Source organism: Salmo trutta, chromosome 7, assembly GCF_901001165.1.
Source record: "Salmo trutta chromosome 7, fSalTru1.1, whole genome shotgun sequence".
Classification (NCBI taxonomy): domain Eukaryota; kingdom Metazoa; phylum Chordata; class Actinopteri; order Salmoniformes; family Salmonidae; genus Salmo; species Salmo trutta.
Window position 1 is genome coordinate 46,637,850 of NC_042963.1, and position 13,940 is coordinate 46,651,789.

Here is a 13,940-nt window from a genome sequence, read left to right on the forward strand (position 1 = left end):
CATATTATTCATTTATCTACGATTCATTGTCAATATTGATTTATGCTGGTCAGAGGCCACAAGAGTCACAAACCCCGCGCATGCGCAGTTCACCACATCGAAAATGATTGCCTCAAACTCTCGGAAGTTTAGCCAAGTTGCTGTGATGTAGCTGGCCAGCTAGCAGCTACATACATAACGTTAGCTAAAAGACGGTGCGACTAAGGTAAAATAGCTTATTTTATTGTTCCACTCTATATCGAGACATAAAGGATTTTACATGGAATTACATCACTTTGCGTTCGAAAACAAGAATGGTTGCCACCTTCGGAAGACGTTGTGATTGTTTTTTTTGCGCTTTAGCAACCCAGAGGAAGGATGGTGGAGTTGAGCTAACACAACAGGCTAACGCTAGCTTAATATGCGATAGCAGAGCTAGCTAGCTTGGTTGCGATCGTTTGGAAGAACTACCCCATCCATTTGCCAGGGACTCGTAGGTATCCGTTAATGTATTAGCAAAGAGATGCATTTGATTTAGATTTGTTTTTGACCAATTACTAATTAGCTAGCTAACGTTAGTTATCTTGGCTAGTAAAGTTAGGACTTAACCACAGACTTCACGAGTGTGCTACGCTAGTTTGTCCACACCACGTCTAACCAATAGATGAAGATACTAACGCTAAATTAACTATTTTATTAGTCATACCGTTTCATATCAGTAAGGTAACTAAGTCAAAACATTGTAATCTGATCTCATTTAAAAAAAGCTTTGGCCCATGCTACTATAATGGAGTTAGCCACCGTAGCTAGCTAATTAGCTTTCCTAACTAGCGAACGTTACATTTTTTTAACTTGGAAGACACAAAGGCTAACTAGCTAGCTAACTCCAATTGTATCACAAACTAGCTTGCTAGATCATCAGATGTCAAATGTATTCGTCCAGCTAGCTACCTAACTTGGCTGACAGTAAACTAAATGTGTGCAGGGCAGGCCCACATTTTATGTTGGCATAGCAGATAAAGCATCATGACTGCTCCTCCTCAGCCTCGGAGGAAAGAACCAGGGATACTGGTGGCTGGATCTAGGTAAGAAATAAACCCTCAGTTAATAAAGAGTTTGTAAAGGTCACTTTGTCTCTTTCACATCAATCAAATGTAGCTAACTACAACTCCATGATGTTCATTCACTCACTGACACTGTATTGGCTCTTATGGTTTCACATTCCTTATCCCCCAGACATCAGATGGTGCTCTGAAGAAGCCATGGGAAGCTGCTTGAGCTGTCCAGAGAAGGAGTCAATCCCAGATAATCATCAAACTAAATTTAAGGTTGGTCTCTTGATCTGTTACAACAATCCTACTTCTATGGTGGGCCATTGCCGAGCTGAGTCAACCCAAATTCTAGGAATGACAGATTTCGCAACATGTCTACAATCTGTAGACTTCCCTCCTGAATTATTGGGAAATATTGGTTTCACAATGAATACCATCTTCAGTGCATTGCAGTGTAGACATGTTTGTGTTGACTGACACAGAGTGACTGTTGTCTAAAGTTACTGTTCTGTTGCCAGGTGATAAACGTGGATGACGATGGGAACGAGCTGGGCTCAGGCGTGATGGAGCTGACGGAGGCAGAGCTGGTCCTCCACACCCATCGCCGTGACGATGTTAGGTGGCCTTACATGTGCCTGCGTCGCTATGGCTACGACTCCAACCTCTTCTCCTTCGAGAGCGGCCACCGCTGCAAGACGGGACCAGGTCAACTAATGGAGATTTCCATTCCACACAATTATTGTTTTAGCTTATTTTATTAGTTGATTTTGTCATTTTCAAGGACCATTCTCAGCGTATGTCACTCCAAAGCTAAGTTAACTAACGTATGTGGTGCCTCAGCTGCCTGGGCAGGAGTATACATACAACGGTGTAATAATGTTGAAAATGTTATACACAGTGTTGTGGATCTAACATGAACCATGGTAAACATCAGAATGCATTGAATCACATCTGCAACTAGGTCATTAGACCCCAACAACATCAGCTTTGTTATTGATATATTGACTTGGACCAGTCATTGATTATGCTGCAATGCCAATGACAAAAATGTCTGTGTGGTTATTTTTGGACTCCATACATGCTTTCAAAAGGATGAGGTCTGGTGGCGAGAGAGAGATGGGGGTTGGGACAGGGGGGGTGGTTACTATGGGTTCCGGTAAGTCAGGCTCGTTGTGTTCCCACCTCATGCTGTGATGATGAATGACATAATACTGTGATTACCAGAAATATTAGTCAGAAATAGAATCATTATGACATCATTGACTAAGTATAGATTGGATGTCCATTTTAGTGATTCTATTTCTGTGGTTACAGTATTGATGCCTGTGTCTGACTCTGTGTGGTGTTGTGCTGTGTTTGAGAGGGACTTTTTATTTTGTTTGTTGCACAAGTAGAGCATAGCTGTGTGTTCTGTGTTTTCTCTTTGTGCATTATGCAGTGTTAGTTAGTTTGTCTCTAATGTTATGCTGTACTTATGGTAGTTCCTAATGTGTTCCTTCTTGATATTTTGCTATCTTTTCTTTGTCCTTTATCTCTACCACTCTGTTGCCTTCCCCTACCCAGTCCAGTGATCACAAGGTATACAAGGGCATAGGTTCAAAGACCCGATAAATGTACAAACCTTTTGTAAACATGAAGGTCTAAGCAGTGCTGATAATGGTTGTGCGTCTCAATTGTCTGTATTGCGGTCGTGCGCCCATAAGTGATTCCTGAGTAGTTTTTTTGACTGCAATTTGACTGTTTTGACTGCAATTTGACTGTTTTGACTGTTTTTTTTATTTGTTTCTTGTCTTTGCGTTTGTTTGTGTGTCTTTAGGGATCTTTGCCTTCAAGTGTGCGCGGGCAGAGGAGATCTTCAATATGCTGCAGGAGGTAATGCACAGCCACAGCATCAGTGTGGTGGAGGAGGCCGTGCTGGAGGCCAACCACCAGACTGGTAAGACCTTATTCATCCTACAACTAGAACTTGCACTGGCCCAATTATGAATACTTCTTCCCATACTTGCAATGACATGAAATGCCCAATGCCATATATATACACAACACGGAAATATATATGATTTCCGTGTTACTGGACCTGCATTGGGTGCGTAACCTGATTAGGGTATTCTGCCCCCCCAGGCAGTGCTCAGAATGACAGAAATCACATTTAGAATTTAGAATATGGTAATTCATATTATCAGAACATGCAAGTCGAGGATGCAACAATGTGCGGTCCTTCTTACAGAATCTTGATGTGCTCTTTGAACATGTTAGAATAACTTTCCACGTTTACTTTTCCTCAGCCAATCACTAGCATATGTCAATCTACTATAGTTGAAAAGTTTAGGCTACCTATTCTATAGTTTAGCTTATCGAGAAAGAAATGGCCTATTCCCAATAGACTCTGGGACATTGTCCCCACTGACCACCCCAGTTCTTCCCTTCTCTATGTCTATCTAGCTCTGGGCTACTCTGTCCCCACCGTGCCCAATGGTGTCACCCGGACCCCTTCGGTGGGCGACACCCCCTCGCACCCCTCCACACGCCATCCGTCTGTGGCCAGCACCCGCCTGCCCTCGGTGGGAGAGGAGTCCTCACACCCCCTGCTAGTGGCTGATGATGCGGTGAGAGAGCAACTCAACACCAAACTACAGTTTTTTTTCTGGATAAAAAGGGGCTTAGGTGGAGGTCGGGGGCTTGGCAGGCGCGGCTGAATTTTAAAGAACATTTTAGAGGCCCCCATCTTGGCGGTGTAGATACATTATTGCATTTGTAAGCTCATTTCCTGCAATTATATGCATTTTGCCATGGCTAATGCTGTGTTCTTTTGCTCAAACTTAACTAAATCTATACTGCTAAATTCACTGTTTTGGGAATTTTCAAACTTTTTATTTTGAATTTTTTATACCTTTTATTAAACTAGGCAAGTCAGTAAAGAAGAAATTCTTATTTACAATTCTACATTCCAAGATGGCGTAGCAGTCGGTCGTGTGTTGTTATTGTCTTTGTCTTACCCCGTGTAAATTGCTTTTTTTTTTCTTCGTATACATTTTAATCTCACTTTCTATCTATGAACAAAATATACTTTCCTGCAACCCAATGTGATACAGATCTGCTATTTTTATTCCTTATAACTGAAACCGCCGTCAGCTAACTAGCTACTAGTCTTTGTTAGCCACGGCTAGCGGTCTTCACCTTTTAGCTCGGACACCACCAGCTTTAGCTCGGACAATACATGCCAGTCTGCACAGTGCGATATCAACCCATAGCATATCGGACTGCTTCTCCCTACCACGTCACCGGATTCCTGCCGCTCTGCATCATTACACCGGATCATCGCAGCTAGCTAGCTGCTACCGAGTGGCTACTGTTAGCTAACGCCTCTGTCCCGAAGCAAGCACCAGTTAGCCTTGAGCTAGCCACGTGCTAGGCCCATATACCAGCTAATTCTTGGGCAACAATCCATCTTTTGCCAATTGTCCTGGACCTTTGTTGTCGACGCGGAGCCCCGCCGATCCATCACGACTTGTCTGCTGATGTGGTCGCCCGATGTGGTCTCAACTGGCTTTTCCTTTGCGATGTCGCCAAAGACCCATCTTCATGGTACCCCATTTTGTTTATCTGTCGGCCCCAGCCTCGAACTCAGGTCCTGTATGTACCTAACTGACCCGCTCTGCCCATTCATCGCCATTTACCCGTTGTTGTCTTAGTTCTCCTGATCAACACCTGTGACTGCTTTAAGCCTCTCTCTAATGTCAATATGCCTCTCTAATGTCAATATGCCTTGTCTACTGCTATCTCGGCTAGTCCTTATTGTTTTATTTCACTGTAGAACCCTCAGTCCCGCTCACCTTGCCTTAGATGGCTCTTTTGTCCCACCACCCACACATGCGGAGACCTCACCAGGCTTAACTGGTCCCACCAGAGATGAAACCTTTCTCATCGTCACTCAACGCCTAGGTTTACCTCCACTGTACTCACATCCTACCATACCCTTGTCTGTACATTATGCCCTGAATCTATTTTACCACGCCCAGAAATCTGCTCCTTTTATTCTCTGTTCCCAATGTATTAGACGACCAGTTCTTATAGCCTTTAGCCGTATACTTATCCTACTCCTCCTCTGTTCCTCTTGTGATGTAGATGTTAACCCAGGCCCTGTAGACCCCAGTACCACACCTATTCCCCAGGCGCTATCATTTGTTGACTTCTGCAACCGTAAAAGCCTTGGTGTCATGCATGTTAACATCAAAGCCTCCTCCCTAAGTTTGCTTTACTCACTGCTTTAGCACACTCCGCCAACCCTGATGTCCTAGCCGTGTCTGAATACTTAGGAAGGCCACCAAATATCCTGAAATTTCCATCCCTAACTATAACATTTTTTGCCAAGATAGAACTGCCAAAGGGGGCGGGGTCGCAATCTACTGCAGAGATAGCCTGCAGAGTTCTGTCATGCTATCCAGGTCTGTGCCCAAACAGTTCGAGCTTCTACTTCTAAAAATCCACCTTTCCAGAAATAAGTGTCTCACTGTTGCTGCTTGCTATAGAGCCCCCTCAGCCCCCAGTTGTGCCCTGGACTCCATATGCGAATTGATTGCCCCCCATTTATCTTCAGAGTTTGTACTGTTAGGTGACCTAAACTGTGATATGCTTAACACCCCGGCCGTCCTACAATCTAAGCTAGATGCCCTCAATCTCACACAAATTATCAATGAACCTACTAGGTACAACCCCAAATCCGTAAACACAGGCACCCTCATAGATATCATCCTGATCAACCTGCCCTCTAAATACACCTCTGCTGTCTTCAACCAGGATCTCAGCCTCATTGCCTGCGTCTGTAATGGGTTTGCGGTCAAACGACCACCCCTCATTACTGTCAAACGCTCCCTAAAACACTTCAGCGAGCAGGCCTTTCTAATCAACCTGGCCTGGGTATCCTGGAAGGATATTGACCTCATCCCGTCAGTAGAGGATGCCTGGTTATTATAAAAGTGCTTTGATCACCATCTTCAATAAGCATGCCCCATTCAAAAAATGTAGAACTAAGAACAGATAGCCCTTGGTTCACTCCAGACTGCCCTTGACCAGCACAAAAACATCCTGTGGCGGTCTGCATTCGCATCGAATAGCCCTCGTGATATGCAACTTTTCAGGGACATTAGGAACCAATATACACAGTCAGTTAGGAAAGCAAAGGATAGCTTTTTCAAACAGAAATTTGCATCTTGTAGCACAAACTCCAAAAAGTTCTGGGACACTGTAAAGTCCATGGAGAATAAGAGCACCTCCTCCCAGCTGCCCACTGCACTGAGGCTAGGAAGCAATGTCACCACTGATAAATCCACGATAATCGAGAATTGCAATAAGCATTTTTCTAGGGCTGGCCATGCTTTCCACCTGGCTACCCCTACCCCGGCCAACAGCTCTGCACCCCCCGCAGCAACTTGCACAAGCCCCCACCCGCTTCTCCTTCACCCAAATCCAGATAGCTGATGTTCTGAAAGAGCTGCAAAATGTGGACCCCTACAAATCATCTGGGCTAGACAATCTGAACCCTCTCTTTCTAAAATTATCCGGCGCAATTGTTGCAGCCGCAATTACTAGCCTGTTCAACCTCACTTTCATATCGTATGAGATCCCAAGAGATTGGAAAGCTGCCGCGGTCATCCCCCTCTTCAAAGGGGAGACACTCTAGACCCAAACTGTTATAGACCTACAGTTGAAGTCGGAAGTTTACATACACTTAGGTTGGAGTCATTAAAACTTGTTTTTCAACCACTCCACAAATCTTTTGTTAAAAAAATATCGTTTTGGCAAATCGGTTAGGACATCTACTTTGTGCATGACACAAGTCATTTTTCCAACAATTGTTTACAGAGTGATTATTTCACTTATAATTCCAGTGGGTCAGAAGTTTACATCACTAAGTTGACTGTGCCTTTAAACAGCTTGGAAAATTACAGAAAATGATGCCGTGGCTTTAGAAGCTTCTGATAGGCTAATTGACATCATTTAAGTCAATTGGAGGAGTACCTGTTGATGTATTTCAAGGCCTACCTTCAAACTCAGTGCCTCTTTGCTTGACATCATGGGAAAATCAAAATAAATCAGCCACGACCTCAGAAAAAGATTTGTAGACCTCCACAAATCTGGTTCATCCTTGAGAGCAATTTCCAAACGCCTGAAGGTACCACGTTCTTCTGTACAAACAATAGTGCGCAAGTATAAACACCATGGGACCACGCAGCCGTCGTACCGCTCAGGAAGGAGACGCGTTCTGTCTCCTAGAGACGAACATACTTTGGTGTGAAAAGTGCAAATCAATCCCAGAACAACAGCAAAGCCCTTGTGAAGATGCTGGAGGAAACAGGTACAAAAGTATCTATATCCACAGTATACAAGTCCTATATCGACATAATCTGAAAGGCCGCTCAGCAAGGAAGAAGCCACTGCTCCAAAACCGATATTAAAAAGCCAGATTACGGTTTGCAACTGCATGTGGGGACAAAGATCGGACTTTTTGGAGAAATGTCCTCTGGTCTGATGAAACAAAAATATAATTGTTTGGCCATAATGACCATCGTTATGTTTGGAGGAGAAAGGGGGAGGCTTGCAAGCCAAAGATTACCATCCCAACCGTGAAGCATGGGGGTGGCAGCATCATGTTGTGAGGGTGCTTTGCTGCAGGATGGACTGGTGCACTTCACTAAATAGATGGCATCATGAGGCAGGAAAATTAGGTGGATATATTGAAGCAATATCTCAAGACATCAGTCAGGAAGTTAAAGCTTGGTCGCAAATGGATCTTCCAAATGGACAATGACCCCAAGCATACTTCCAAAGTTGTTTCAAAATTGCTTATGGACAACAAAGTCAAGGTATTGGAGTGGCCATCACAAAGCCCTGACCTCAATCCTATAGAAAATTTGTGGGCAGAACTGAAAAAGTGTGTGCTAGCAAGGAGGCCTACAAACCTGACTGTTACACCAGCTCTGTCAGGAAGAATGGGCCAAAATTCACCCAAATTATTGTGGAAAGTTTGTGGAAGGCTACCTGAAACATTTGACCCAAGTTAAACAATTGTAAAGGCAATGCTACACTCAATTAGTTTTTGGTATGTAAACTTCTGACCCACTGGGAATGTGATGAAAGAAATAAAATAAATAATAGAAAGAAAGAAATAAAAGCTGAAATAAATAATTCACTCTACTATTATTCTGACATTTCACATTCTTAAAATAAGTGGTGATCCTAACTGACCTAAGACAGGGAATTTTTACTAGGATTAATTGTCAGGAATTGTGAAACTGAGTTTAAATGTATTTGGCTAAGGTGTATGTAAACTTCCGACTTAAACTGTATATTCATCCTTTCTAAAGTATTCGAAAGCCAAGTTAACACCGACCATTTCGAATCCCACCATACCTTCTCCTCTATGCAATCTGGTTTCCGAGCTGGTCATGGGTGCACCTCAGCCACGCTCAAGGTCCTAAACGATATCATAACTGCCATCGATAAAAGACAGTGCTGTGTAGCCGTCTTCATCGACCTGGCCAAAGCGTTCGACTCTATTAATCAGCGCATTCTTATCGGCAGACACCATAACCTTGGGTTTTTTAATGACTGCCTCGCCTGGTTCACTAACTACTTCTCAGAGTTCAGTGTGTCAAATCGGAGGGCCTGTTGTCCGGACCTCTGGCAGTCTCTATGGGGGTGCCGCAGGGTTAAATTCTCGGCCGACTCTTTTCTCTGTATATATCAATGATGTCGCTCTTGCTGCTGCTGCTACCCTCGTAAAAATCCTACCGATCCTTGACTTAGGCGATGTCATTTACAAAATAGCCTCCAACACTCTGCTCAGCGAATTGGATGTAGTTTATCACAGTGCCATCCGTTTTGTCACCAAAGCCCCATATAACACCCACCACTGCGACCTGTATGCTCTCGTTGGTTGGCCCTCACTTCATATTCGTCGCCAAACCCACTGGCTCCAGGTCATCTATAAGTCTTTGCTAGGTAAAGCCCCGCCTTCTCAGCTCACTGGTCACCATAGAAACACCCACCCTAGCACGCGCTCTAGCAGGTTTATTTCACTGGTCACCCCCAACTCTTTCTTTGGCCGCCAGTCCTTCCAGTTCTCTGCTGCCAATGACTGGAACGAATTGCAAAAATCACTGAAGCTGGAGACTCATATCTCCCTCACTAACTTTAAGAATCAGCTGTCAGAGCAGCTTACCGATCACTGCACCTGTACACAGCCCATCTGTAACTAACCCACCCAACTACCTTATTTTGCACCCCAGTATCTCTACTTGCACATCTATCATTCCAGTGTTAATGCTAAATTGTAATTATTTCGCCACTATGGCCTATTTATTGCCTTATCTCCCTAATCTTACTACATTTGCACACACTATATAGATTTTTCTATTGTGTTATTGACTGTACGTCTGTTTATTCCATGTGTAACTCTGTTGTTTTTGTCGCACTGCTTTTCTTTATCTTGGCCAGGTCGCAGTTGTAAATAAGAACTTGTTCTCAACTGGCCTACCTGGTTAAATAAAGGTGAAATAAAAAAACTGAACCCTAACGACGTTGGGCCAATCTCAGCCGGGTGTGATACAGTCTGGAATCGATCCAGGGTCTCTAGTGACGCCTCTAGCACTGAGATTCAGTGCCTTGCACCACTCTGGAGCCCCTTTTTATTCTCAAAGATATTATAAAAATATATAGGTTAATTATCTTTCTGCATACTTTATAACTGGGTTTAGTCATTAATTTATTATTTTTCTTACACCGTTTGGACTTAAGTGACCTGAAAACGCTTAGACAACCCGCACAAAAAATGTCATGGTAGAAAACTCAAACACATTAACATCTGAGGAAATAGAATAAGGCCAGCACACTCAAATACTCCAGCCCCTATAGCTTTATATACTGAGTGTACAAAACATTAGGAACATCTTCCTAATATTGAGTTGCACCCCCTTTTGCCCTCACAACAGTCTCACTTCGTCGGGGCATGGACTCTACATGGTGTCAAGCGTTCCACAGGGATGCTGGCCCATGTTGACGCCAATGCTTCCCAAAGTTGTGTCAAGTTGGTTGGATGTCCTTTGGGTGGTGGACCATTCTTGATACACACGGGAAACTGTTGAGCGTGAAAAACCCAGCTGTGTTGAAGTTCTTGACACTCAATCCGGTGCGCTTGGCACCTACTACCATACCCCGTTCCAAGGCACTTAAATCTTTTGTCTTGCCCATTCCCTTCTGAATGGCATACATACAATCCATGTCTCAATTGTCTCAAGTCTTACAAATCCTTCTTTAACCTTTCTCCTCCCCTTCGTCTACACTGATTGAAGTGGATTTAACAAGTGACATCAATAAGGGATCATAGTTTTCACCTGGATTCCCCTGGTCGGATGTTCCTAATGTTTTCCACACAGTGTAGATGAAACAAGACCTCTCAATAGAAATGTTTGAGTTGTTTGGCAGAGCACATTTTGAGGTATCCTAGACCTGGGGTTCTCAAACCTGTTCCTTCCCATGGCCCGAGCCTTGGTTCGTCCAGCCATGCACTGCCGGAGACTGAACAGGGGAATCCAGGTGAAAACTATGATCCTTTATTGATGTCACTTGTTAAATCCACTTCAATCAGTGTAGACGAAGGGGAGGAGAAAGGTTAAATAAGGATTTGTAAGACTTGAGACAATTAAGACATGGATTGTGTGTATGCCTCTAAACTTATTCCATGGATCCCTTGGCCAAAATAATATTCATTTAAATTGAGAACCCTGTCCTAGACTAAAGAAAACATCCACTGTGCCACTTGTGACATTGATGGGTAATAATGAGTTTATGTAAAAGCTGCCGAGTTGGTGTGATGACGATGTTATATTAACTCCGTCTCCTGATCCGTCTACAGATCCACACCTATGTGAACACCACAGGTCTGCTGGATGACCAGCCTAGCCCTCTGACTGTTCCAGCCCCTCTGGACAGCCCCGACTCAGGCCAGTCCCAGTGTCCCCCTACACCCCCCCCTCCACGGGTAGCCAGACCAGAGCCTCTGCCCCCCATGCCCCAGCTCCAGGAAGAGCCCCAGGTACTACTGGAGCCCCTGGGGGTGCGCTTCGTGCTGGGACCCACCCCTGTGCAGAAGAAGATGGCCAAGGGGAAGCAGTCTACTGGGGGTGGAGATGGAGAGGAGGCAGGGGAGGACCCAGAGTCCCCGGATCTTGGAAAGGGGGAGACTAACAGCCACACGGACACACACTGTGCCACAGAGGCCCCAGCCCTACTGGAGGGCCAGCCTCAGCCGCCCCACACACACTCCAACGGCACCTCTGTCGAGGTTACTGCCCCAATAACAGCCCCCCGCCTCCACCGCACGCCCCCCGACACCCTGCAGAATGTTAACAACTCAGCCCAGCGACGCACGGCCCTCTTGGACTATGAGAACCTCCCGGCCCTGCCGCCCGTCTGGGAGACCCGCAAGCCCAGCAACGAGGAGGTGGAGAACAATGGAGGCGGCCAGGGGGGGCTGAAGACGCCATCCCTCAATGGCTACAACCACCACCACAGCCTCCTCCACCACTCCTACTCCCACCCCCTGTCAGCCTACCCCCCTCTTTCGGCCATGGAACCCTCCCACAACTACGTCAACACAGAGAATGTGACGGCTCCTCTCAGCGCCCGCTGTGCCCCCGACATGGTACGCCGCCGCACCGACGGACCCACCATCTTCAACTTTGACTTCCGGCGGCCTTTGGGGCTGCTGTGTCAGGAGCCTCCCAAGACGCTCAACTACATCGAGGTGGAGATGGAATCTACCACCACCTCTTCATCTGCAGCTGCCAAGGGTGCCTCCTCGGACACCAGCAACCCCCACACGCCCCGCACCCCCACCTCGCCACTGCCGCCTACCACCCCCACGCGCCGCACCGAGCTCTATGCCTTCATTGACATCGAGCGCACCGCCGCCATGTCAAGCCTGCAGAAGGCTCGGCCGCGCGACGACGGAACGTCGAGGAAAACGCGGCACAATAGCACGGAGCTGCCCACCAAAAGCACTGTCTGACTGAACGGATCCTTCTGGCACCTGTTTCTACTATGAACCCCTTTCAAAAGAAATATGAAAAAATGTGAAGGCAGTCTACACAGGGGACTTTCTTAATAAACACAAAGACAGAGAAACACAGGCCATGGAGACATTGGAAATGTATTCAAAGAGACTCCAGAAATCGGTCTTAAATTAGATTGAAACAGACTTTCTGTTGTGTGTGTGTGTGTGGTTGGTTACCAAAGTAGGTACTTACTTGCGATATACCAATTTATTCCTATGGTAATATAATACCTCTTCTCCTTCACTCATTGTACAGTGCATTTGGGTTGTTTATTATGTTAATAAGACTGGACTGCATTCCTCCTCACCCAACCCCTGGTACAAATCAGTATTACTGAACAAAGCATTCCATTTAGCCTTTTTGAATGATATGATTCACTACATGCATTGCTGCTGTAATTTCAGTATCTGAGGATTACATGGTACACTACATGTTTCTGACAATGTACACTAGATTCTGGCACAATAAATGTCTGTTCTGTTTTTATGTATTCAACCAATCAATACCCCCCCAACTCTAGTCCTAGATGACCTAGCACTGAAGCTAGTACTAAACTAGATATGGCATGTCCCTCTGTCTAGGCATTGCTGACGCATGCCAGATCTTATATCGCCTGGATAGGTATTTTACATATTGGCAAACCACATATGTTCTAACAATCTGGTGCACGACGGCACGATAGATGACGTGGCACGCCATCATTGGTTGATGCATGCAGCGTCTGAGCGGGGAACGCAACCAAAGTTTTGATGCAGTGTTGAGACTTGGTATTGGGTACGACTCGATGTGTAAATGACTGGATGTGGTTCGATATATCTCTTTTTAATTATATTTGAACAAATCAGATTATGCCGTCCTAATTTGGCTGTCAGCCCTTCAATTTATGATATTCTTCTAGCGACAAGGTTCTTCTTGTGGGTATTCATAGTGGAGCTGTCCCATCACAAAATAAATGATGAGCCAGTCAACTCACTAGCCAACTGATTGTTCAAGATGTCACCAATAGTGAAGGAGCTAGGCACAACAGGGTGCCTTTTTAAAAATGTTTTTGACGAAAGGTAGACTCGGCAATATGACGTTGTTTAGGGCTCTATTCGATCTGTATCGCGGAAGTTCGACGTTAGTGTGATTGAAAGTTCAAAGCAATGTTTCTGTATTTAAGGCTAACGCGGCATATGTCAGCTCAATCGGAAATGACCTTTACATACATCTGTAACACTTCAGCAAGCCTAAGAGGCACTGCCTCTAAAAACCAACTCATTTATTTGTAAACGACCTATGTGGCATCTAAACGAGTAAGAAACACGTATTATAGTGTCAAAATTGTAACTGGGATCATTTTTGACAAAGTCAGTCTCTAAAACAGAGTTTGGGACACCGCCGGACCGCTCAGCGCCCGGGTGTCGGTGAACAAACCGCTGCCCTGCGAAGGAAGCTATGATGCGGAACATGTGGTTGTAGTTCGCTGGTCCCCAGTGGCGGTGAGTACTGTATACATGTAGCTAGACTATGGTTATGTATATGGTCATTATCGCTAGCTAGTTGATTAACGTTAATCTGCCTCAATGCCACTCCGATTTCGCTTGGAGACACTGACGTTTCAAAAGAAGGCAAATCACTAGTAGGACACACTTTTGTCGTGATTGTGATGTTGCCAGATTGACTAGATGCATTATAACTTTACCCAGTTTACTAAAATTCAGGGGACCACCATATTTTAGCTAGTTAACATTAGCATTGCTAACAACAGTAACTCTAAAGTAAATTTGACATAATATGGCAAAGTTGTTTCATA

General features: G+C 45.0%; 1 protein-coding gene across 4 annotated transcripts; it reads left to right on the top strand.

Moving 5' to 3' along the window:
* The first annotated feature begins 93 nt into the window (after positions 1-93).
* On the top strand, positions 94-12,987 carry LOC115197535 (fibroblast growth factor receptor substrate 2). 4 transcript variants are annotated; one of them, XM_029759168.1, is made up of 7 exons: positions 94-476; positions 1,024-1,064; positions 1,216-1,307; positions 1,550-1,736; positions 2,848-2,967; positions 3,474-3,637; positions 10,945-12,987. In XM_029759168.1, exons 3-7 carry the CDS (start codon positions 1,242-1,244, stop codon positions 12,097-12,099), a joined length of 1,692 nt encoding a protein of 563 aa, XP_029615028.1. In that variant the 5' UTR covers positions 94-476; positions 1,024-1,064; positions 1,216-1,241; the 3' UTR covers positions 12,100-12,987. The 4 variants fall into 4 exon arrangements, with proteins under 4 accessions (XP_029615028.1, XP_029615029.1, XP_029615031.1 ...); XM_029759169.1 differs by having other exon boundaries at positions 103-205; XM_029759171.1 differs by lacking the exons at positions 94-476; positions 1,024-1,064; positions 1,216-1,307 and having other exon boundaries at positions 1,611-2,609.
* The last annotated feature ends 953 nt before the right edge of the window (positions 12,988-13,940 follow it).

What these genes read in the sequence shown, in the direction of transcription:
- LOC115197535 (XM_029759168.1), top strand. Translation starts at nt 1,242, where the DNA reads ATGGGAAGCTGCTTGAGCTGTCCAGAGAAGGAGTCAATCCCAGATAAT. An exon ending in CCGCTGCAAGACGGGACCAG is followed by an intron (nt 1,737 to 2,847) that starts GTCAACTAATGG and finishes GTGTGTCTTTAG; the next exon opens with GGATCTTTGCCTTCAAGTGT. An exon ending in GGAGGCCAACCACCAGACTG is followed by an intron (nt 2,968 to 3,473) that starts GTAAGACCTTAT and finishes ATGTCTATCTAG; the next exon opens with CTCTGGGCTACTCTGTCCCC.